The sequence below is a fragment of the Oreochromis niloticus genome, linkage group LG1, assembly GCF_001858045.2.
Source record: "Oreochromis niloticus isolate F11D_XX linkage group LG1, O_niloticus_UMD_NMBU, whole genome shotgun sequence".
Taxonomy (NCBI): Eukaryota; Metazoa; Chordata; class Actinopteri; order Cichliformes; family Cichlidae; genus Oreochromis; species Oreochromis niloticus.
This window is the reverse complement of record NC_031965.2, coordinates 26,009,347-26,035,347: the sequence shown is the minus strand read 5'-3', so window position 1 is coordinate 26,035,347 and position 26,001 is coordinate 26,009,347. Positions and strand designations below refer to the sequence as shown.

General features: G+C 39.6%; 1 protein-coding gene across 2 annotated transcripts in view; it reads right to left on the bottom strand.

Moving 5' to 3' along the window:
* smyd3 (SET and MYND domain containing 3) overlaps nt 1-26,001 on the bottom strand; it is a 92,098-nt gene that overhangs the window by 11,757 nt on the left and 54,340 nt on the right. For both annotated transcript variants that reach the window (XM_003454497.4, XM_025907047.1), the window contains 3 exons: nt 6,607-6,674; nt 1,772-1,874; nt 1,119-1,229 (listed from right to left, as the gene is read on the bottom strand). In XM_003454497.4, the coding sequence (XP_003454545.1) occupies nt 1,119-1,229; nt 1,772-1,874; nt 6,607-6,674 (282 nt within the window). The remainder of the gene's footprint in view (nt 1-1,118; nt 1,230-1,771; nt 1,875-6,606; nt 6,675-26,001) is intronic.

The following is a 26,001-nucleotide window of genomic DNA, read 5'->3' as shown; positions in this document are numbered from 1 at the left end:
GCTCCGTCTTAACTCGTCTCAAACAAACACAGAAGCATAAAAAGCGCTGTGCTAGAGTAAGAGCGAAGTGCCATATAAAGCACAGAGAGAACAAAGCTAGAGGCTGAAGTCGCAGCACAGACAAAAAGATGATATGAGTGAGAGAAAAGAAAACAGACACATCGAAAGAAAGAGACAGCGCAGGAGGAAGATGGAGCAGATTAAGATGGATGGAAAAGAAAACTGCAGCCGCAAGACAAGATAATTTTTCTCATTTTTCAGTAGGTGGTCAGAGAGTGAGAGGGGATGTGACGAGGTGGAGCGTGACCGAGTGACAGAGAGGAAGACGAGGAGGAGAGCAGGAGATAACACAGGATGTGTGAAAGAGAGTGAAGGAGGGAATAGGAGAGGAGGATAGGAAAGGATACACCGAAACACGTTACGCACCGATACACTCTAACAGAAAGTGTGTGTGTGTGTGTGTGTGTCTGTGAAATAGAGAGAGAGACACGCAGTAAGGATGTACAGTTGAAATTCCACAAATATTTTTTTCAAAGTTAAAAACTATCACAATAAGGTGCAAAATCATCACACACACACAGAGGTGTGTGAAAGAGTGTGTTTCTGCACTTTGAAAGTGGCTAACCATGTGCACACTCAGTTATAATGATAAGAGGACAAAAGGATCAATACAGACTTTTAACCAGTTTATTGGAGCTGTTCATATTGGAAAATGATACAGCCGTTTCTAAATGATCTGTCATGAATGAAACAGTGACATTTCCACAGCTGCATCCATCGCATCCACTCACTCAACAAATATATTTTTGCCCGTGTCGTTCTATACTCATTGCATAGTAAAAATATAATATTCGAGCTATGGCGACAGCAATATGTGCAAGTCTCAAATGTGAGCCACAGCACCAAAAAAGATCAGGTATGATTTGGAAGAGTTTGGAAATCTAGAGGGCTACCACCTTTATGATGATAGGTGATGAAACTTAGCTGCTTTGCTCTGATTGTTGGACATATTATTCATTACGTCTCTTTTTGTGAGATGGGAAAAAACACCCAAATAAATAGCTGTAATCCTAATTAGAAGTGAATGAAGGCCGCAATTTAATTTGTTTGCCTCTGACCTTGTCTCGAGAGTCACATCGCTGGCAGTGACAGGTAAAATGGTACTGCTCCTCCAGCTGCCTCTGCCGATCTTCAGTCAGCGACAACGTCTCGATGTAACTTATAGTTAGCTGGACACAGAGGGAGAGAGAGAAAGAGAGAGAGAGGTTTAGTATGAGATCAAACAGTTTGCTCAAATTTAATTTTCACTTTTACCTACAGCACTTAAAATAAATTTGGTGCCATATTTTGAGGATCAGTGTTAAGCACATATCTATATTAGACATTTGGAAATCAGACTAAAAAGAAGAAATGTGATACTGTAGAAGTAATGCGTGTGTGTGTGTGTGTGTTTGTGTGTCTTGCAGGACAGATGGCTTGGATTAATCTCATTATATATAGTCACAAGGGATGATGAAGTACGGAAAATTGGAGAAAACACTGCCAAGTTAGGAGCTGTGATCCGGCTTGTGTTGCTATGAAATTTCACTTGGCTACATCTTGTAATAATTCTTTAATAACATTTAATTCAGTGCACATCTATCAAATACTGGATAAGTATACAGTATTTGTTACTTGCATAATAAAATTCACTTCATAACAGATATAGTTCTTGGTTTCAGATTCTATATCGTTCAAAAGCCATAGTGTGAGGTTATTTTCTTCATCATACCTCATCTTCAGGGTCGATATCCCGAACTGCTCTGAGCTCCAGCTTCGTCCCCTCAAACACCATCACGCAGTTTGGCCGGCAGTCGTGGTTTAACAGAGATAAACTGAAAGACGGCAAACAGAGAGCAGGAGGAGAATGAATTGAGGGAAAAGTGAAAGAGAGAAAAGAGATGGACAAAAAGTTGGAGGAAGCCTGAGAGATGTGTGATAAAATGTTTAACTTGCAAATAAACTCGAACAAAGTTTGTATGTGTTTGTGTCGCCCTCCTTAAATGATGACTGACTGACTGGCAGCCCTTTCTCCTAAATACTCGTACACCGAGAGGAAGCAGCATGTGATAAAGGATGAGAAACTGTTTACTTGTGGTGTTTGGAAAATATAAGAAGTGACTCATTCCTGCTGAGCCACCAGCTGCTACATGTCCAACTGTTTTGGGGTTTCAGTCAGTCCGGTGCTGACTGTAATTCTACTTCGTGGCATCAAAATGATGTGAGAAAAACACACGCTGGGTGACATTTCTCCCTAAAGATAAAAAGATCCCGACTCCAAGGTGCTGTTAGGGGCTTAAAAATCATCTGGCAATGTTACCTTTAATTCTGCGCATTTAAGACAGAGCTCTCAAACAAAACACTCACGCAAGCAAAAAGTTACATGCACACACACATATGCACACACAAAATTCCCTGCACAGTGTGACAAAATGAGTAGTCTGCTTCTGTCATAACAAATGTCACTCTTTATTTCTTTCTGTTGGTCTATCTGCCTCTCAGACAGGCGCACAATAAATCAGGAAACGATGGGTACTCCACTTCTGTCACAACAAAGGCTTTTATCTCATTTCCCAATTTTATTACCGACACAAATCAACTTCCTGCTCATTCACTCCCAAATTTATTTTGACAGCATCTTGATGGAGACACTGATACCACATATAAGTGGTTTTATTTATAGTTTTTATTTACAATATAAAAGTGTTTTTTTCCCCTTTAAAATTAACCAGTATCCACAAACAAGCTTCTTTAGGAACTGTATGAACGTTTCCATATGTGATGCATTCCCCACTGACATGTAGGTGCAATCTAATGGAGACAACCATGAGAGGTGAGATGTTTAAATTATGGATGTATTAGATAAAAGTAAAAAAAAAATCTTGGCAGGTTATTGGATGAATTGCCTACAAATTGTCACATAAGATTGTTGTACCGAAAATTCCCTGTAGCAAAACTTTATTAGCTAGTAGATCCTCGTAGCACGCTGACTGTTTCTGTCCAACTGTGGTTTTCTAAAGGTTAAAGAACTTGAAGCCTGGAAAGATGGATTCTCTCATGATTGTAATCTTGCACATCTCAAGAGAATCCAACTGCCTTGCAAGCTGAACTAATTAACTGAAAGACCTGATGTGCATCGTTCTCATGCTGATCATGTAACTGTGCGTGTTGATACTGTGCTTTTTAAAGAAGTACTTGACGACCTCCGTGACCCATAAAAAGACATTTAATGTCACTGCACACATGGCCGTGAAAAATACTGAAGAAGCTTGTCTGTTTTTATGACCCCTTCCATTACCGCTGCACTCGTTTATCATATTCAGCAAAACAATAGGTCCAACAGATAAAGTGTGCGTGTGTGTGTGTGTGTGTGTTCAGCCTTTGTAAAAGTAACCCCCTGGCTTTGTTCTACAGTGAAGAAGTTGCAGGTTGAATATCAACTAGGAATCAAGCGCTCCAAACGATGCTTTTATCTGATAGAAGGAGGCTCATTAGCATACTAATTAGATTAATTAACTAAACCACATCTCACATTAACAGTATCGGCTCACACTAACTGAGACTAAGTGTTGCAGTAGCAGGGCGGAGAGCGAAATATTGTGTGAGATTGCAGATAGTAAAGGACTATTATCCTTAATTATAACTGGTATTAAATTATGGAAAAGGCTTAGATATGTTATCTCTTTGTTTCTATTGTGAGCATCTTTATTTCACAATTGATTCTTTTCTCAGCTTCGAGGTGGTTCACTGCTGTACTAACACAGGAGCATTAAACGCTAAACCCAAAATGCATATACCTTTTTAGTTTAGAGACTTGAACCAGAATCTGTGGGGTTGGGAATCGAGAACTGGTTCCCAGTAGTTCAGCTACTTGGAACTGTTACTCTGCTTGCCTACTGATTCTGCTTTTCCGTTCCATTTGCGCTTGTGCTACAATCAGCTTATTTCAGTTTGAAACAACTAGATTATGGTGCTAAAAGAACTTCGGCTTTTTGCAAACATCTACACCGACTGCACCGACTGCTAGCCAAGAACCCAGAGTGATGTTAAAGCTGAGTGTGAATGAATGCCGACCACGAGTCCAGCAGCCAGACATTGAATGTAAACAGGTAACAAACAGATGAGCAGTCAGGCTGTTGTTTCAATGACTGCAAACAGCTTCCACAGTTTACCTGCTCATCTCTCTAAAGTAGCATCACTGTGGCGATCGCTTTGAAATCTCTTTTGTGCCGGTTATTTCTGTTCTGTGTTCATACCCAAATACTAAGAGAAAGATTGTATGTGTGTCTCATTATGATACAGATTTGTGTTGGTGTGTGGGACTGTAGCCTCAGTTTATATTGTTAACTGGCAATTACGAGACATTTTACGGAGAAACTAGAATATAACGTAACGAAAAATATAACAAATTACTTCTCTTTGGAGTAATTTAGTAACATACTGCATTACTTTAAAGAAGTGTTCTGTGTATTACAGGTAATAATGACTTTTTCTGCTATGATTTTCTGCTATGTTTTCTGCTATGATTCAATCGAGAACATTGACTGGGGTGAGGATTAAAGTGATCTAGCAATAGAGAAGTTGTATTGGCTGAAGCCTACCTGGCTACCATTGGGCGAGAGGCAGGGTAGAGGCCTGGAGAGGTCACCAATCTGACACAGGGCCACCATCAATCCATGTAACCGAGCGGAAACTGATGTCATCCCATAGAGGCTGAGAAAATTTCATTTACTTTTTGATTTCCAACACAGTCAAGTGACTCCATTTTCTAAAAAGTGTGCCCCTCATAAACATCTCTCAGGTCTGTATGTTATACTGTAAGTTATTTCTTTTCCCCGCTTTTGTTGCACTGCACCCCTGGGAAGATTTCCCTGCATCCACACGGGGGTTAAAACGAGGTAATATAAAACGTATGGTTGAGGAGGATTACAACACGTAATCTGTGCTATCAATTCGACTCTGAATCATTTTGCTTTTGATAGAGCGCTCTGAGGATTTCACATCATGTTGTCGATAGGCCAATTAGCAGTGAAAGAGGGTTATGGTACGGATGAGTGCAGCTGAGAGGAGGACGGGAAAGTCAGCTAACGAGAAAAAGAGTTTTTGAAATATAACAGAGACAGAAAATGAGCAGAAAGCGGTGAGATGAACGGAGGTGTAGTCTCACCACAGTAATCCCCCTCTCTTCGGCAAACCCATGGTTGCTAGGCAACCCAAAATATGAATAGGCAGGGGGACCATTCTGAGAACGGGCCCATTATTTATGGATGAGTTACAACACAAATCGCACATAGACCCACGTGGTTTGGCTGAGCTTTGGTAATGCCACTGCGACCATCTGACATCTCAACACGAACCAGATAAACTGGCAGGGATACCTGAGATGTGTGTGTGTGTGGGTGTGTGTGTGGCAACACTAACGACATGTACAACACCAGGCCAAATCCCACCCCATTCACCCGGGATTCAATACATGGATTACAGTGCATACAGTACTGCACTGCTGTGTGTGTCTCAGTGTGTATTCGTGTGTATTTTATGAGGACCATTTTAAGTTTTGGACCATGAGGGCATTGTGACCCATGCTCACATCCCTAAATCAGGTCACGGGGTTTATCAAGACTTATGCACATGTGTGTAACCTGTGAGGTCTGAGTAAGGAGCTTAGTTACAGTATTTCCACTACGATAGGATGACATATCAGAATGAATGTGAATAAAACTGAGTTCTATGTACTGAAAAAAACCAGAGGTGGGTTGAACAGTGTTTGAACGAACATGTATGTGACTAGTGTGAGGCAGATACTCAAAATCTACACAACACCAGAGGTTTGAAGAGCAACCACGGTTACCTTTCCTGAGGTATAGAGCCTAACTGTGACAGGGAGATTTTTTTGTCTTTCTGTGAGTCTCTGCAGTGATAAGAAAAGGCAAAAATATGCCAGTGCAAGGCTGTATACGGCCTTCATTCCCTTTTCTAGGACAGCAGAGAGAGTGAATAATATTTTGTTAACTGCTCTACTAAAATTGGACGTACTTACACTTTATGACTGGTTAATGTTACAGTCACACAGTGAAAATCTACTCAAACCACAGAAATTCACACTAATTACTTACATTGCACGAATAACGTGCCCCCTATTCTACACAACAAACACATTATCAATCCCACATCAGTTGGGAGTCAAGCCTAGCATTTCTCTATAAATTCTAGCTTTCCTTTTTCGTCTAGTCTTCACCTAACAGCATTATAATATATACTGTCAACATTCATTTTCAGGTTTTTGCCTTACAGCAAAAATGGACTCCCTTGATTCCCCCCTTCTTCCTCCTACTTCAAAGAACTGTCAGGAAAACATCGAGAAGCACAGGCAGGGCTTTAAAAGTGAGCAGGTACGAGGATGGGTGGGGTTGGTTAGGGCGCAGTGATCGGGCAGGTAAGTCTACGCAGCTTTTAAATTTTGTGGCTTTTTTATAAGTAAGAGTGCCCTCTAACAAAGATTACGAGCAAGAGTGAAATTAATGATGCTTTTTAGATGTGTATGCTCTTCACGCTGCCCTTTGTTACCTTGGATACAGGCCAACTCCAATCTCCTGCAGCTCCCCATCACTGATGGTGAAGCAATTACACGTCACCTAAAGGAGAGGGTAAAGACATGGAGACAAAAGAGTGAGTGATTATTTGTTAAATTGCTTCAGGAAATGAACATTACCTTTCATCGTATGTTCTGAACACCTCTACATCGCTTTGACACCTGCAAAACTCCAGCGGCACTGAAACATGACATGCTATGAGATCGTGTAAAATTACCGCCTGGTTATTTCTGAGCCAGTAAAAGTCTTTTTTTAAAATGAAAAATAAAATAGTTTTGAAATAATAAGACATGCTTAGAGAGAAACAGTTAGAAAAATCTTGATCTTTACATAAGATTTAGTGTTTGTATGTGGAGAATTTTGTTTCTCCACATGTCTGTGACAAAAAAAATGCAATTATAATAAAAATAATAACAGTTACTTCTGTCAGTAAATACAATTAAACCCCAGTGCTACTAGGAAATCAGAGGAAAATATATTTGCTGTACTGTACATACAGTTTTACTGACAACACAGCCAACTGTAAGCACCACTGAGACAAGGTGGTTATTAGTACTGACGTTATTTTTTTTAATGAGAACTTTTCTACCAACAATAGTAGTGACACTTTTTTCCCACGAAAGCAGCACGACTCTACGGTGGCAATGTTAAATTGTTAATTATTAACAATTTTAGAAATTCTGACAAAGATATGATCAAAAAAGCGATCATAAAGTTCCATGACTGAGCTCCCTCCCTGGTCACGGCCACTTTCTTGTGTACATTAAACTTCAGGATCACATCTATGTCAAACTGACCCAAATTTCATGTCAAGTATCATCACTGGTGATGAGACGTAGATCTTCAGCTACAACTCAGATGACTCTTATTTTTCAGTGGAAGAACCTGGAGTGTGCAACCTCCAAGATGATCCATCAGGTTAAGAGCTCGCGCTATATTTTTTTGACATTTATGGGATTGTGCACGGTGAAGTCGACTCCAGGGTTGGACTGTCAGCAGATTCTGCCGTGATGACCTGAACTATGCCATATTTCATTGCTCCATGATACACTCTCACAACACATTGCACAGGAGTTTCTGGCCACACCAACAAAATCCTCACTTAGCAAACAGATACACACTTGCAGGAGGTCAGAATGATCCTTGCAAACTGTGATAAAACCTTAGCAGAAGGACTAGAAGTGGTACAGTGCCTTACAAAGAGACAACTTTGAAGGAGACAGTGGGGTTATCTCGGGGTAATCCAGTCCAAAGATACGGATGTTAGGCTAACCGGTGATTCTAAATCGACCACAGATGTGACCGCGAGGGTGAATGGTTTGTCTCTTCGTAATCTGTGACAGACTGCCGACCTATCCAGGATGTACTTTCCCACTTCCCCTATGATGACCGAGACAGGCTCCAGCCCCATGTTACCCCAACTGGATAAAAGGTTAAGTAAATGTATGCATGGAAGGCTATTTTATTTATGATACAAATTATTTTGCATATGACCTGCAAATCTCATGTTTTCAGCCCCAGTTATAGTTTGTACCTGAAATGCAAAACCTAACATAAGAAACATATAATTATGTTACGATGGTCATTTTGATCTTGGTATTGGATTTAATTAATCAATTATAATTTTTTGGGTTTCTTAAATGGCCTTTACAGAAACCCCCCCACTTTTGACAACTAAGGTAACACTGACTTAACCTCCTAAGACCCAAACTCTTTCATGGCATGCATTTTTAATTTTTCTTTGCCAATTGGGACTGATTGGGACCTGATGAATGTAAAAACAAAGAATTACCAAAGAATCTACCTGATTTTTGTTTCTGAGAAAAATGAGATCCACATATGAGGACATTCGTTTTAAATTTTGATAGAACAGTGTCAGTATAATGTCCTCGTAAGTGGATATCAGGCCATTGTTGAGCAAAATTTAGTATTTTGGTCTAGACAACCCAAAATGTGATGTCCACATATGCTGTCGCCAGTTCCTAGGAGGTTAAATATGTGTGTGTTTATATGCAGAATCACCCCCCAAAGGCCCATTTTGAAAGGCATAAGAAACCCTGTAGTCCTGTTATTATTCTGGGCTTTGTTTTCTTCCAGGAAATCATAATGTCCGATTCAGCCACTAATATCTTCTGTGGGGTGATGTTTATGCTGGTGTAGTGTCCACTGCTGGTATACCATATTATTTCCCCCCTCGCATACTATTGGGTATATATACAGGTTTCAGACACACACAGAAAAAATCTCTGCACGTTAAATATTACATTAGTATGGAATTTTGGACAGCTCAGGATATGCTTTAGCACTTGTGTATATAAACCTCTCACAATGCACTGGGGTGGTCTGCATGATATAAAGGATGTATGTCAGAACAAATGAATTAACAGGCCAAGGCTTTCAGGCGACAGAGGAGAAATTTCAAACTAGGGAGAGGGATGGTTTGTTTCTTTCAGCTAGCAGAGTTGGCGCAGACATGGTTTGAATAATAACATGCCTGAAGAAGTTGTTTAAAAGAGAAAGACACAGTTGATGAGGGAGAAAACACCAATAAACACTCTAAAACAAAAGAAGTTAGCAACGAACTAAAAGCTAAAAAACAGAAAATCAGGACAGCTGTCTTTGATGTGTCAATTACTGAGCCGGTGCTGGTAAACAACTGTGTTTGTGCATGCGTTGGTGGTCGTGGTGCATTTGTATGAGTTAGGTCTGTTTCTCTACTCTGTGCACAAAGCAGATAAATAAGTCTAACATTGGTAATATTAGGACTAGGAAAAATTAAAGGGAAGTAGAGATGTGCAGGGAGGGAGGGTGAAATTTAAAGTGAGCCCCAGACAGATGGTTCCCATCCTACTGATATTCAAACCAGTCAACACGTCAAATTGATTCGATTTGAATCTGCAGTTGTAATAAACACCATTAGAGTCAGGCCTCATGGGAAATGACGGTTTTTACTCAATGGATTCACCACAAAATGAAAAATCCTGCTCTAAATCTTCCTCCCTCACTCCTCTCTTTCACACACACACACACACACACACACACACACACACACACACACACACAAATCGTTCTCTCATCATCTCACACACAGTATTGTTATTCGCAGACATTTATCATCTGTACTGTAAAGCACAGAGTACAGATGCATCTTACAGCAGAGCCACATGTTCTGTATGAATTCCAATACATCAAGAGAGAACAACAGTTAAATACTTTCATTAGATTTTCGTTTAATGAATTAAACAGCACCCATATAAGAAAATAATAGTCCTACTTGGCTTTGATTTTTTTGTTGTTATTCACAATAGTTGACAAATGCATGTGTAGAAAATAGTGTAATATGTAATGCTTTTTGCTAAACAATGGTGTTTATGTGTGTAACCAAAAAAGCCCATTATTCCAAACACACACACATACCCCATTCATAAAATAAACCACTAGGACAGCAACTAAGACTCATGTTATTGATGAAGTTATTTTCTTATTATTCCTCTAGTCTATGACATATCATATCATGCTGTCCAGTAAAAAAAACCACCCAAACCCCAAAATCACATAAACACAGCGCATTTTGTCCAAAATCCAAGGATATTCAGTTTACAGTGATGTAAACAGAGCAACAAAGTTTCCTGTTTGTGGAGCTGGAACCAGACAGTGTTTGTCATTTTTGCTAGAAAAACCTCCAAACACCATTCCCTTAAAACTCATTCAGAAACTAACAATTTTATATCCATTCACACGAGGCTCAGAGCTTTATCTGGGTTTGACTATCATTTAATGTCAATGCAAAAGAAGAAAAAACATGTTTTGAATTTTAACATAAAATAAAAAAAGACTATTTCACCATTTTAGATCAAACTGGTATTATGGCTCAGCCACACTAGAATAAAAATAGGACAGCGACCTCTTTGTGACTAGGAAAAATTTGGTGGTTGCCTGGTGAAACTTTTTTCCTTTTTGGCAACCATCTGCAAGCAGTTGTGAAACCAGGTTGTCCAAAGGTTGATCGTACAACACCTTCAACCTCTGGTTTAGCACTTTCAATCGCAAGTTGACTGCACGGGTCACCTGGTGGTAGGCGACCTGTCCTCAAACGATCGCTGTCAGATTGATTGGAATCAGTGACAGACTGGGGAAGGTTTGCAAACCTTATTTTGCAGTTAAACTGTCATTGTGCAGCAACTATGTCACTATTTGAGGAGAACTTTCTGAATTTGTGTTTGAGGTTCTGGAAACATTCTGAATTTAAAAACTTCATGGGAATTTTTTGTATGTAGACAGCTACAGATCTGCGATTTTCACTGACTTATCACATTTAGTTGCCGTATGATCATAAACAGATTGCATGCAATTGCCAGCTTCACCCCATTAAGTCAAAACCTGATAGCAGACTCTATCTTATTGCAGTTTTATCTTGATGCACCAAAGGCACTCTGAAAATGGAAACCAACTGTGAGTGTTAACAGACCTTGGTCCCTGTTTTCAAAGCAACCATGTCAAAGGCAACATCATAATTTTGGTTGTGCTGTGGTCTACAACCACAATTTTCTTGAGTGTGACAGTAGCATTAAACAGATCACATACGCAAACCTATGAGTAAGAGAGGGTAAAAGCAAATGTAACTAAGTGTCATCCTGTCTTCTAACAGAAAGAGGGTATTTGAGTACCCTGCTGTTTTCACCTTATTAGGAAAAGGCAACACCGGTTACTGACAGCAGAGATAGAGGGAAGAACATTTAAACAAACAGTAGTAGGGCACTGAGCTGGGCATAAATCTTTCTCTGTCTTACACTCACCATCTCCCTCCCTGGGGGAAACAATCAATCTTGTAGAAAAGCCACATCTGCAGCAGCGGCTATTGGACATCTTTTGCATCCCAAACAGCAACACGTACACACAAGCTTAAGAATCAAGTCCTGCCTTTTCCAAAAATCGACCTCCTCTGATTCTCAGACTCTCCACCTCTTTCCTTGTTCTCTTATTCTTCTACAGATGCAGAAGCTCTTATCAGAAGGCTAAGAAAGAGATGTGAGTGAGGACACTGAAACATTTAATGTAACTGTCACTATAACGTGTTCTTTAGACTCAACAAACAGTTCTTCTGTCTGAAATGTGAAACGCTGCTGGTACTCTGCTACCTCTGAAATATAAAGATTTAGATCTTGTAAAATTTATTTGCTTGTTTTAATTATATAGAGTTGAAATTAATCATTTAACTGATATGCCACTAGTGGAAAATCATCCCAAAACTCGTAGCATCTTTTCAAATGTCAGCATTTACAGACTTTTCTGAATATCTGCTTTGAAGTTCATTGGGCAAATTAAATATATCATCTTGAGCTGTGAGAGAGTGGGTGAGGTACAGAGCTGGAGACTGACATAAGCATCGATCTGGTGTCAGCAGTGACACTGTGGAAGTCTGTTGCAGTGGAGAGAGCACTGAGTGAGAAGACAAAGCTGCTGATCTACCGGTTGACCTGCATTCCTACAATCGCCTATGGCCGCGAGGTGAGCTGTGTGGCTGAAAGAATGAGATCCTGCAGGTAAGCTGTGGAAATGAGCTTCTTTTAAAGAGTGTTTAGGCTCAGCCTTTCAGATGGGATGGGGAGCTCAGTCATTTGGGAGGTGCTCACAGTAAAACCACAGCTCCTTAGTGTGGAAAGGAGCCAATTCAGGTGGTTCAAGAACCTGTCTAGAATCTCTCTTAGATGTCTTTCAAGCACGATGCTTCAGACATATCCTAACAGTACAAGAACTCAAAGCAGAGCAGGACACAGTGGACTGTCTCTCCTTACTGGTCGGACACATCAGTACCACCCTGGAAGGAGGCGATGGACGGGGAGAGGGATGATGCAGCTCTGTTTAGACTGCTACTGCCTGGACCTGGTTCAGTGGTACATGAGGATGGATGGAACTTCTTTGCTATATGACACCTTAAAGTGTCATGGTCACAGGACTTTCTGTGTATTTGAGTTTGAATTACCAGGTTTATATATGTGAGCTTGATTTCTGTTTTACTGCTATATTTGAGTTTGAAGTTTGAGTTTTGTTTTGTTGTATTTCTGTTTTGGTTACTTTTTTCCTGGCAGAAAAATCTGTCTATGTTTAGTTCACTGACTCCTTTATTTTAGTTTTCCCATTATTGCTATTTTAGTAATGATTTTCAGTTTTGCAATTTCATGTTTAGGTTATTATCTAGATTTCTGTTAGCTGTAGCCTTTACTACCCTCAGTGTTTCTCTCTTCTATCCTCCATCTCTCTCATTTCTGGATTAATGTCCTGTGTGCCCTATGTTCTGTAGTCTGACATCTTGTTAAGCCTTAATATTCATGTCTGTAATACTTTCAGTTTTACTTTGAAGGATGCTTTTTGTCTTTTTGAGTCATCAGTGAACATACCCGTTACTTTCCCATGAATGTTTGCTGTGTGCAGCCCTGCATTAGTCCTAATCCCTCAGGATTCTGGATACTGTGTTTTTTCCCATCAATCCACGGACTTTGTATCAACAATAAAGCTCACTTCAGCTCAGCTTCAGCTCCCTGCCCCCTGCATCTTGGGTCTTTACTTCAACACAGTAATCCACACATCACTGTGTAACATAAGGACTAACCAGTAATAATAACACAAAATTAAATTCTATTTTAATAATTATTTCTAGCTTCTTTTTTTTAACTGCCTAGAGGAAATATTATTAGCTTTAGAGATGTTATTCATATGCAAAGGAACAGCAGGTACTGTGACTACACGGCTATGCATACACACTGTCCATCAGTAACCATGGTGATGATTGTATCACTCTGAGAGATGGTGAGAGACTCCCACAATTTACCTGCTTATTTATATCTTTACTGATAATAATGAGACCCATTTACGAGTGCGGGTTGATATGAGTTGACATTGTGGTCGAGTGTGCGTGAGGAAGACCCAGTTTGGGGGAGATGAAACACAGAGATGTTACAGTGTCTACAGGGCTACTTTCTATCTGAAGCAAATGAATTGTATTTCACAAAATGAATTGAAAGGAGCTCTTAATGGGGATTAGAGGCCTGGTAGGATTCAGATATTGGCATACCCACTGTGGAGAATTACACAATTACCAAAGCATAGATTTTGCCCGGAGGCGTTTTCTTCCAAATTAAAGTTGGTTATTTTTGTTTAATATCTTTTAGGGAATTGTCTCTCTGTGTCTGTGGCAAAAGGGTGCAGAAAATCTCAATCTGCATCCATTTATTTGTTTGACCCTTTATTTTTCTTACTGTTGCAACATTTCTGTTGATTAGTTTTGGATCATGAAACCTGGAGAAATTATAAATGTGAGAAAGAAACAGAGGCGTAGACAGATGAGTGTGGAAGAAGGGTGTGGTTAGTGATGTGGAAAATAGAAAATAAGATCAAAGATGTCACAGTCTGCGTGTGTGCACAAATTCTAGATTCCATATTTTAGGGGCCTACCAGTAAAGTCATGAATAGAGCTTGCAAAGACACATATTCAGAGATAAGTAATTACTCCACTGAAGTGAAGTTAATATGCATCTATTTCCCAGTGACTATTCTTTTACTCAGATCACAAATGCAATTCACAAATCCATTCAACTCTTTTAAGATATAAAACCATTTTTTCAGTCAAAGGCTTAACTTTCAGATGAATCTGGTTCTATAACTAAACCTCAAAATATTAAAAACCTTTCAAAGGTAAAACCCAAGAATGGCATCACTGGCCCAGCACATGCAACCTTTTGAGATATAAAGACTAATCTGTACACCTTCTGTAAATTACAGTGAGCTGCAGGACTCCACTGTGAATGTCTGTGCAGCATTAAGTATTCAGGCAGGAGGGGCAGATCAAAATGATTCCACTGACATTTTGGAAACGTATACGGATAGCACATCTCTAAGTGGATGGGTGGGGGAGGCTGGGATGGTGGAGTGGGAGGTCCTGTCATTTCACATCGAGGCATTGCATTGGTTTGCTTTCTCCTGTCATGTCGCCTCAAAAAACTTGTGACTGGGTGGTTTATGTCTCTAATGTCATTGGAATCGGTTCAATTACTGTCACTCTGGGGACAACTACAAAGGCCATCAGACCCAATCAAAGGCCGTATCTGAGTGCCTTCTGTGCATTTGTGTGTGTGTGTGTACGGACTATCGATGCTTTGATAAAGTATTTATGACCTAATCATGGTTCTTTCATCTCTCAATAGACAGGCAGACAAACTCAGTGGAAATATGAGGGGGGAGAAACAGCGCTACACATCTTTTTCCTCATTGTGACACTGTTGCATGCACGTAGAGAAACAGTCAAATGTCTGGGCACATCCGCTCGTTTAGTGGTTTTATCGCACCGAAAATTGAAATTATGAAATAATAAACTTTACTTTTTTAAAATGAAGTTAAAAAATTCTTTAAAGTAGCCAGCGTTTGCACAAACTCATTGTATTGCCTAAACAATCCAAATTTTCTCAACCCAAGCGGTTCGGTTTTTCAACTAATAACCTTCAGAAGTGGCTTCTTTGCAGCAATTTAGCCATGAAAGCCTGATTAGTTGATGCTGAGAAGTGTCTGCTACTTGAACTCTGGGATGCATTGATGTGAGCTCTAATCTGAGGTGTCATTAATTGGGGATCTCTGGTGACTCTAATGAGCTTATCCTCTGCAGAAGAGGAAAGTCTTGGATCTTCCTTTTGTGAGATGATTCTCATCCATTTGAATAGTTTTTCAGACCAGACTTTGTCAGACAAGAATTTTTAACAGCTCTTAAACAGGACTGACTTCCATCTCCTCAAGTATACACAAGTATCCCCTCAAGTGCTTTTTATAAAAATCAATAAAATCTAAGATTTCATCTTAGGCAGGCTTTTGCATTGTGTTGTTTTTTTATTTTAGATTTATTTATTTATTGCTCAGATAAAATCAATTCAGATTCGTATCAAAAATACACAGGACTGCAGTACAGTGTAGCTGGTGTCAGTGTGAGGTTACCTCTGTAGTCAACTGTGTGCACCAGCAGCTACAACTACAGAGTACACTGTATGCCAAAAGTCTGTCAGCTGTGTTTTGACACTGCAGGCAGAAAGAACCATAGAGGAGCAACATTATTTTATAGCTCACAGTCTGAGTTTGAGCCACAGTACTAGTTGATGTCCGGCTCCAGAGGTGACTGCAAAACTGACAGTGCAGTTTAATCAGTTATGATTCAGAGTGCACAGCGTTACATCTGCAGCTCCATGCGTGTATTCAGCTTCATTAGCTTTATTTTAGGTTACATGCAGTGATTATTTCTGCCTGACTGCTGTCACTAAATCTGACTGCTTAACTTGTGCTGGGTTCAAGTAAAGTTAGACAGTTTTGCTGGATGTCATTTTGCGTGTTGAAAAATAAGTGATAGTTTCTCTCCCTTGGTTTTCTGTCTTCTTTATTTTGTAGTTGCACTAACAAAGGTATACTGTGTATAATGTCTCTAACATGGTGTGGCTGTTGGTGCCAGACTGGCTGGTCTGAGTATACATCTAAAACATCCCGTGAGCGGCAGTTCTCTGAGTGAAAACGCCTTGTTTACGTCAGACGACAGAGCAGAATGGCCAGACTCCTTCAAGCTGATAGGAAGACAGCAGTAAATCAAATAACTTCTTAATACTACCAAGTAATGCAAGAGCTTCTCTGAGCCTGCAAAATGTCAAAACTCAAGGGAGGTGGGCTACAGCAGCAGAGGATCAACTAAGAACATGAAACACTAGAATTCACACAGGCTCATCAAAACTAAACAAAAGAAGATTGTGGTGTGGGGGATATTTTCCTGGCACACTTTGTGCCCCTTAGTACCTGTCGTTTTCCTGAGCACGACCATCCCTTTATGACCACAGTGTACCCACCTTCTTCATCTTCTGGCTGTTTCCAGGAACATAACACACCATGTCTTAAAGCTCACATCATCTCAAACTGGTTTCTTGTACATGACAATGAGTTTCCTGTACTCAAATAGCCTCCACAGTCACAGATCTCAATCCAGTTGAGCACTGTTGGGATGTACTGGAGCCGGAGATTCACATCATGGATGTGCTGCTAACAAATCTGCAATAACTGTGCGATGCTATCGTTTCAATATGGGCCAAAATCTTTCCATGTTTCCAGCACCTTGTTGTATCTGCAGTTCAGAAAGGAAAAAATGGTCCAACAGGCTATTAGGAAGGTCTACCTAATAAAGAGGCAGGGCAGGTGAATGTTTAGAGAGTATGTGGGTGTATAGCTATATTTCTCTATATATTTCTTTGCAAAGAAAAGGGAAAAAACAAAGATAAAATATAATAAAATATAGTGATGATATGATAACAACCACAATACTCATTTTTAAATTCACACTTTTGTATTTTTCTCACATTTCTGCCTACTGATAACCCCCCACAACCACACACACACACACACACACACACACACACACACAACCAGAGATGTATCCATGACTTCAGACTACATTACAGTGGCCCACATTACTGACTGTCTGACCCCAAAGCTTACCAAAAAAAATTAAATGACTTAAAATTGAAAATTTGTTTTTATTTTAATTTAATTAATTTTAATTTTTTATTTGCATGCATGAGGAGCACATGTCCCAACAATGTGACTGTCTAAAGTGATTTCTGGGTTGAAACAAACTATGTCCTCATTTGCAGGCCAGTATAACACTAGTCTTATTTAAGAGAGTTACTAACCCTTTACCGCAACCACTACTTGCTAAGCCTTATACCAAGTCTTCGCCCGAGAGATTAATGACAGATTTACATGAGGGATTTGTTTTGTTCTCTAAGAGGAAGACGAGTTACCACAATGTTCCAGACTTATGCCACCACAACATGAGTAATGCAAGTGCACACATAAACACACACCCCAGGAGTCCATCTCTGTTTAAACAAGCATAAAACAGCCAACTGCAGATGGAGAACGAGAGAAAGGAAAGAGAGGAGCGGAAGCTATAACAGATGAAGACAGATTAAAGTGGCAGCTGGAAAGTTTGAGGGTAGGAGAAACAATTCGAAAATCGAGAGTGAGGGAGAGAGATCAAGGATCAATGTAATGAATCCTCTCAAGTCTCCGTGATAAGATCTGGAGTTGAATACAATTAAAAGTGGAGGAAAAAATACTCAAAACAAGTCTGTGCACCTTCTAAGTGTGCCAGAGTCATATTTAGTAATCTCTTTAAACAATTTCATTATTGGAGGAGATATAAGTGCCACAGGCCTGTGATCATTACATGAATTTGGAGTGCAAAAAAAGAAAACAAACTATATCTGTTAATTGTGCAGCACAGTTCATAAGCATTCAGGCTTTCCTGTCCTTGACCCCCCCAGGAAAAGTTTCACATGGTAACCTGCAAACATCTTTTCCAAGAACTACATTTTTAAAAACTGACTGCTCTCTACTAAAATTATGATGTTAAAATGAATATTAAAGATGTTCTTTCTTAGACTCCATCCTCATCACTGATTATATCTTTATAACTCTATTTACCAAGCTTGAGTTCTTTTTCAACCTTTTTCAGTGCCTCCCTGTATTTATTCACATGCCCTCGGTTCAAACTGAAATAACTGAGGCTTTAACAGATTAGAAGATCCATGATTTATTATTTGGATAAATGAAAATTGATTTCTGTGGAATGATCAAATCTTCACAAGATATAATGTATGCAGACAGTTCTCTGTTATTCCAGGCCAGCACAGGCAGTTTTAAACAAGTTTGTTTAGGGGCGATTTGCAGGACGAAACAGGACGTACAGAGTGGAGCTTTATGATAGGATTTAATTCCCCTTTACAAATCAGTAGCAAAGTTCAGATAGATTGAGAGTTGTGTTGGACAAGAAATGTACTGTTAAAATTACTTAAGATTTTACTGGTTTGACGCAATGAAAATCACCCACCAACCCACCTGTGGTCTCAACTCTGGCTTTCAGCTGAATATATACAAAAGGGTCACAGGGATACAAACATGAGTTCAATTTCAGATGTGCACAAAGTCTCCCTGATAATCAGTGTTACACCAGTTTTTATTGCCATAGAGACACAAGCCTCCACTGAGTGATTTACTAGTCACTGAAGAGTCTCTGAACAAGAGAAAGCCATCAACTTCCAAATCGGAATCAGTCTTGTTCCTAAGTAAAGTTTTTATTAAAGCAAGGACACAGGGGCTGTTACACCGTGTTAGAAACTTGCCACTCGCCCAGAGCTCATCAACTTTGTTGCAGAGTAACTGAACACTGGGTGACCATAACTGTGGAAGAGGCATCCAACAATGGCCCTGTTTCACAAACCTCTCCCACACACCGACACATCTTCTGCACACCAGATATCTTGGATGCCCGGCAGCAATTCCCCACAGAAGGGACTAGCTGAGATGCAGAGGAATCCATGATTCCCACACCGGTGATGCGCAAAAGCAGAAGGAACTCACAAATATAATGGTGCTTGAAATCATCATGCAAACGGGGGCATAAAAACATAAAAATTAGGATAAAACTCCAACTGAGGTGAGTCACTGTTGATACTGTCACCAACAGATCTCATAAGAAATACATTAATAGAGAGAATAAAAACAAGGCAAGAGATGTGTGATACAAGAAGGAGGGAGGAGAAAAAATTTGCCTAAACATGTTAGTCAACTCATTAGTAAAGTTGCTGAGTGTGACCAAAAACAGGCGGGCTGAGCTAGAGTGGTGCACTCTGGGAAAACATTTACTGAACGCTGCAGTGGAAGGAAAAGCGCTCTAAGCAACAGCTTTGGAAAGTGCACTGTACTGTACAGACACACACAGACACATGCACATCTGTGTGTGTACACATAATCGCAATGAATAACACAGTATTCATGCGGTGTGCGCACACAGAATTCAAATTTCTCATCCGCACACACACACACACACACACACACACACACACACACACACACACACACACACACGCACACACACACAGACGCCATTAGCTTCAATCTGTGTGCAATCGAACACGAGATTGCCTCCTGCTCTATAATGACTTATTTCCATTACGATACCCAATCATATCTGAAATAAAATAGCAGAGAAAGCCTGCATGTGTTTTTGTCAAGTTGGCACATTTTCAGCTGATGAGCTACTAAGCTGAAACAACCATTTACACCCACACACACATTCAGATCACAAGTGTACATTTAAATGGAAGCACATTTATGGAGCATACCATTTATAACTCACACATGCAAACACACTAGCTTGTTTCTTTTCTGTTACTTTGTATTTTACGGCAAAATACTAGAGCTGGTGAGTTGGTAAAAGTATCGTGCGCTTGTGTGTGAATATGTTAAAATTATATGTGCTTCTTTTTCTCCACAGGGTACTCTCCTCTTCTATATGTGCCAGGCATGGGCTCCTCCAATTAAAGGTCCTACACCGATTACCTATCTCCAAAGAAAAGTTAGCCAAGTTCTATCCGGGAGCTGACCCCCTGTGTAACAGATGTAAAGCAGAAACAGGGTCACTCCTTCGGACTTTTTTGGCATGCCCCAATCTTCATAACTACTGGGTGTCTATATTTAACACCTTTTCAGAGATATATAACGTTAAATATGATCCTTCTGCTCTAACGGCTATCTATGGGGTGATACCTTAAAACGTCATTCTGCCAAAATACTATTCAAATTCTATTGCCTTTGCTTCACTCATTGCAAGGCGTCTTTTACTTTTAAGATGGAAGGAGGAAGCTCCTCCCACACATGAACAGTGGCTTGCAGAGCTCATGAGGTTTTTCCATTTGGAAAAGATGAGATATACACTGGAAGGTTCAATCACCAATTTCTTAAGCCATGGCAGCCATTTCTAACGTACATGGAAACATTTAAAATGACCACCTTATCATGACCGGATACCATATCTGTATATCACTATCGTAGTTAACTGTACACTGAATCTCCCTTATACATTTTATTTTTATATTTGTGTTTGTTGTTGTTGTTGTTTTTGTTTGTTTGGTTTTCTTCTCTCTTTCCATTATCTTTCGGGGTATTGTAAATATTGAACAGCAAAGTACTGTATGTTCAAAGTTTTGCTATTAACATGCTGCTGTGACTGAAAATAAACTTATTTTAAAAAATTATATGTGCTTCAAGAGCAGTAAAAGCAACACTAAATCTTCTCTGACAGAGAAGATTATGATTGTATTCACACACTTTCCTCTAACATTTTATAAATTACAAATCCCTGACTCAGCTCTCTGGTGACGGTAAATTGTCACCTTATTAAAAACCTAAAATGATTTAGGCGGCCCAGTGTGTTCTGGTGGTAGAGATGAACAAAATTAGAGGAGAGACCAAAATGTTATTTAGGCTGCTGCCAAAGCGCTCTAATCTTACCTTCTATCATTAGCTATGTAATATAAGACAAACTGAATAAGGAGTCAATTGTGTCAGGCAAGCTGTTGGGTACCAGTACAACACCGTAAAATGTAATAAAAAAGCTCTCCAAGGTGAAACATTTCCTTCATTTTTTTTAACTGGTAAAGGGTCCATGACACTGATTTTTAAACAATTACATGCTACACACGCCGATTCAGTCGTCTTTATCCCAAAATCATAGCTTAGTGTGGCCTACAGCTGCAAAACGTACGGTATTACTGTTGCTTTCGACATGACCTGAGAGGTCATTCAAGTTTCTGTTTCTTTCTGCTCCATCTCTTACTACTCCCTTTATAAAACTACTGTTTTTTGGCAGAGCAATGATAAAAGAAAAGTAAGAAAAAAGGAAGCAAGATATAAATCATGTAAGCAAGGAACTAAGAAAACTAAAAAAGAAAACAAAGTTTAGCCTGGCAGACAGTCTGCTGGCTGGTTCAATCAGACAACGAGAGGTGGGTAATGATAAAAAGAGCAGGTTATTGTTTTCAGAGCAGTATTCTTTGTAGAAAAATCAGTTTTTACCGCTTGACTGCTCTGCCGTAGACTGAATCAAAGGGTGGTTCACGAGGGAATAGCAATTCCTCCTCCACTCTGAAGGCAGCAGTTAGTCAGCTCTGAATGGCTTTTCTTCCGTACATTTACCGCACCCATAACTTTTATCTAAAACACCTTTTTTATTCTCAGCCTTCGGGGAACGCAAAGGCATTCACAAGCTAAGATTTGAATCTTTAGTGTGAAACTTGTTACATTTAAATCAATTAAAATGATTTTGCAAAAAGCGTCTGAATATTCCTGAATAGGTCTGGCCGTATAACGCTGCCTGTTACCTTAGCTACGCATCTCACGTGTTGAGAAGCAGTGACTTGGTGTTTACTGTTTGTTTACAGCAATAAGCATAATAAAAGTATGCGCATGTATGTGTAACTGTGTCTATAACAGAGCTAAAGGTATTTGAAATGTGTATCCTAAGGGTACTGGTGTGTGAAAGCAAGCATTTCATTTTGAAAGCAAAGATCACATTTTTTTATACTATCAAAGTACTGAATAATAACAGGACTGAAGGAAATTAAAATTACTTCAGGTTGGGAATTTGATAGTTTTGTGATAGTTCCTGACTTTTCTGTGGTTTTGCCTCCTTCAGTCTTTTCTCTTTGCTAAACGTCAGCGCTAATGCCTAGAGACTGGTCAGCAACCTCCTGAAGACCTCCAGTTTCAGTGTATTTGCTGATCAGTTGGCGAGTGGATACTGGAGGTTGCCAGCTGAAATTGGTTCAATAGAGGGTCCTGTACCAAAAACCTCTTTGTGATTACTTTGTTCGCTAGCAGACTGCCACATTTCCATTTGCCGTTTACTCTTAGAGCTGTGAAGCTAGGAAAAAAATGCAACGAAAACCGGACACAGACAACTTTCTACTTCACAGTAAAAGTTGAGAAACTGCTGCAACAACCTCATTTCACAAGGTGCAAGTTTTACTTGAAAGAGATGCAAACAGCTTTCAGTTTGCATTTTTCTTGCTTTCAGGTTTTACTACAACTCAGTCGAGTGAGTGCAAATCATTCAGCATCTTTCAAGCAACCTGGTTGCAACTAAAGCAATCGCAAGGAGGTTTTGGTGCAGCACCCTTTATGCAACCAAATTCATGTAACAGCTAACTTGGATTTGCTAGATGACAGGTGTGTACCAGGGGTCATTGACTGGTGTACAGGTCTGCATGAATGGGGCTTAATCAGTTGATTACAAAGCAACTCCCAGCAACCTCCAACCACTTGCAACCATACTAATTTACCAATACCAATACTACTATTATTAAACCACTACTATTTTTTCCTATCACAATCAGCTGACAGATGGCTGCAGGCATGTTTTTAAGCCTGTCTGACTCAAGCCTTTTGGGTCTTAGTTCCCGTCTGGTAGTTTTCACCTGTGCTGACTGCTTTCACCTGCATCTTGCTTCTCATTTGTATCTCAATCATAATTGGTCAAATTTTCTTGCCCTTTGTCAAGACATCAGTTTTTGCTCCAGCTTTTTTCTCCTTGTTATTCTCTTGCTTCTAATGTTCTTTTGGACTTTTGATTTGCTCCTCTTTTGGACATTTTTTATTTTGGGCTTTGTTTGTGGCCAATGGATTACACTTATGAAAACGAGCAAAGGGATTTCACCCATTCTGGACCTTTTGCTTTCGAAACTGCCTTAATTCTTCATGGCATGGATACAACAAGGTTTGGGAAACATTCCTCAGGGATTTTGGCCCATATTTAAATGGCAGCACTGCACAGTTGTCAGCCACACATACATGATGAGAAAATCCCATTTCACCACATCCCAAAGATACTCTATTGTACTGAGATACAGTATGGTGACTGTGAATGCCATTTGAGTACACTGAACTCATTGTTGTGTTTAAGAGACCAGTCTGAAATGATTTGACCTTTGTGACATGGCATGCTATCCAATTGGAAGAGGGATGTACATTAAGTCACTAGGAATGCAACCATCACAGGACATGCAAATGTTATTTGTTAACTCATATTGCTGTACAGATTCATAGAAAGCCATAAATTTCCCTCATGCCACAGGGTAAAGTCCCCGTCCTCCCGAGGGCCACTCTGGCACTGGGTTCTGCACAGTAGAACAGGAAAATCCACCACACTGCACTTATCGGTTAGTGTCAGTGTCACGTTTGTAACCACTGAATATGTGCCCTTGGGGAAGGCCCGAGGCATCAAAGTTTTGAGTTTGGACATTTTGGGGGACAAACATGTAACATGTTTTTAGCAATGTAGTGGAAGCTGAGAGGCAGGTAATTGGACACTCAGCCATTTTATTTTTAACCTGTACAGCAGCATTACTTTCTAAGCCTTTTGTGCAACTTCCTATTTTTCAGCAAAAATATGTAACTGTATGCACTTTGCATTAATTTGTTTTGATGAAAGCTGTTCGTAAAAAGACAACATGACACAGTAAAACAGAAAAGCCCCCTGCTTTACATTAATGCGACAGCTGTTTCCTAGCGTGAGCGTGACCATGGCTGCACATAAAGACGGTTACAAAAGCAATTTTTAAAGTAGGAAAATTTATGGCGCGTTGTCATGTAAGAAGCAAATAATAATTCTGTGGTAAATAATAAAGGTTAGTCCGAATATTCGAATTCAGGAGACACCCTCAGTCTAATGATACACATAAATAAAAGCTTTTCTACTTCTGGATTTCACATGCTCTCTCTCTCACACACAAACACCCACACACATGTTCCCTGAGGTTGTAAAAGTTCAATTATCTCCCACTCCAGGACGGCCATCAGGTTATAGGCCAAATGCTTCCTCCAATTATCCGTGCGCATACCTCTCTGAGTCGTTTTGTGTGTGCTTGAGCATTCAGGCGTGATTAAATGCTTACACATAACAATCACTACAACAAAAGCAGCTCGTCCATTTATACACCGCATGTGCATTTCTTCACGTTTGAGGACAATCGAATGTAATGATAATGGTGATTTTATGGCACAGATAGTATTTAATCAATAGTCACCTACCGACGCAACACGGTTACAGCTGTGGGTGTGCATTATCACACGAGCACGTGTGTAGTTTTTTTGGATGCCAAACAATGGCTCAGTGGATAAATAAACAGTATTTGTGTTTTTTCTTTACTTGCAGCATCATAATGACAAATAATAACAGGTTGAATGGAATAATTGCACAAGCTCTTTTCTTCCCTGCTTTAACTGATTACTTTTTCATTTCTTTCATGTTACCTGTGTTAAACAGGTGCCTTAGTATTTACAACCAGCCTTCATAATCTTTGTCTTCCCAGCACAATATAATGCAGACTTGTTTATGGGACTCTATCCAACCTAAAGTCTGTCTGCCACTTTTAGTCTTACATGAAAACCTGCCATATTTTTATTTATTTTTTGCAAAGCATGCGATGCAAAGCAAAGAAGTGACTTCATATTAGAAACAGAATATAGTGCAGCACAGAGAGCTTTACTGTAGACACATAAGGGATTGGAGATTTATCCCGCACAGTTAAGAGTGCCTCCTCCTCATGTAAATGTGATTTAGAGGATAGTTTTAACAGTCAGTGAGACAGGAAGTTCACTACTACCACAAGCTGCTTGGTAACACAGATAATCGACTGAAACACTGACTTCCCAAACACCATCAACAGATTTTCAGATATATTTTCAGATTTTTTTTTCTACTCATGTGATGTGGGTTAAGATCTGTTCAGTATTTAAATGGTAATATCTTTGATCATTGTAACTTAAGTGATTAACTTAACCTTTATTTTGATTTCAGTGAGCCAAGAGTGCGCATTCTGTGACCTTTAAATAAATCAAATCAAATAATAGCACGTTTTTGCTAATGGGAACAGGCAAATGAGGCAGTGAGGAAAGTAAGAATAGATACTTAATGAAAAGAATTAAACGAAACTCTTTCTGTCATTCCCACTCAATAGGTAGGTACTCAGTTTAAAAGCAAGCAAATGCTCCATATCAGAATATTTTCTCAGAATAAATAAGGCCACGTTCATGGATTTTATTTATTTATTTATTTGACTATTTTGCCAAAAATAGCATGCTAAACTTGGCAAAGACTTTATGTCTGATGACCCTCCCGAGGCAACTCTTCATTTATCCTGGCTTTTGTCCCCTGCCCAAACCCCACAGATTTGTCTGAAAATGTGTTACTGAATACGGGGTTACTGGATATATTGGACAAAGAATTTTCAATATGGAGCTGCCAGGCAGGAGGAAAAGAGGATCCAGAGGGTAGGGAGAGGGTTAGATGGAGGCAGATGATCTGCTGTGGCAACGTCGCCTGCCAAGGATGGCAGAAAACACATGGATTCTAAAAGCCCATTTTAAATAGCTCTTTAAGACCGGTAATGCAAAGACCAAATTTATATGTAATGTTTCAGAGGTGAAGCAGATAATAGCAACTTCAGAGAAG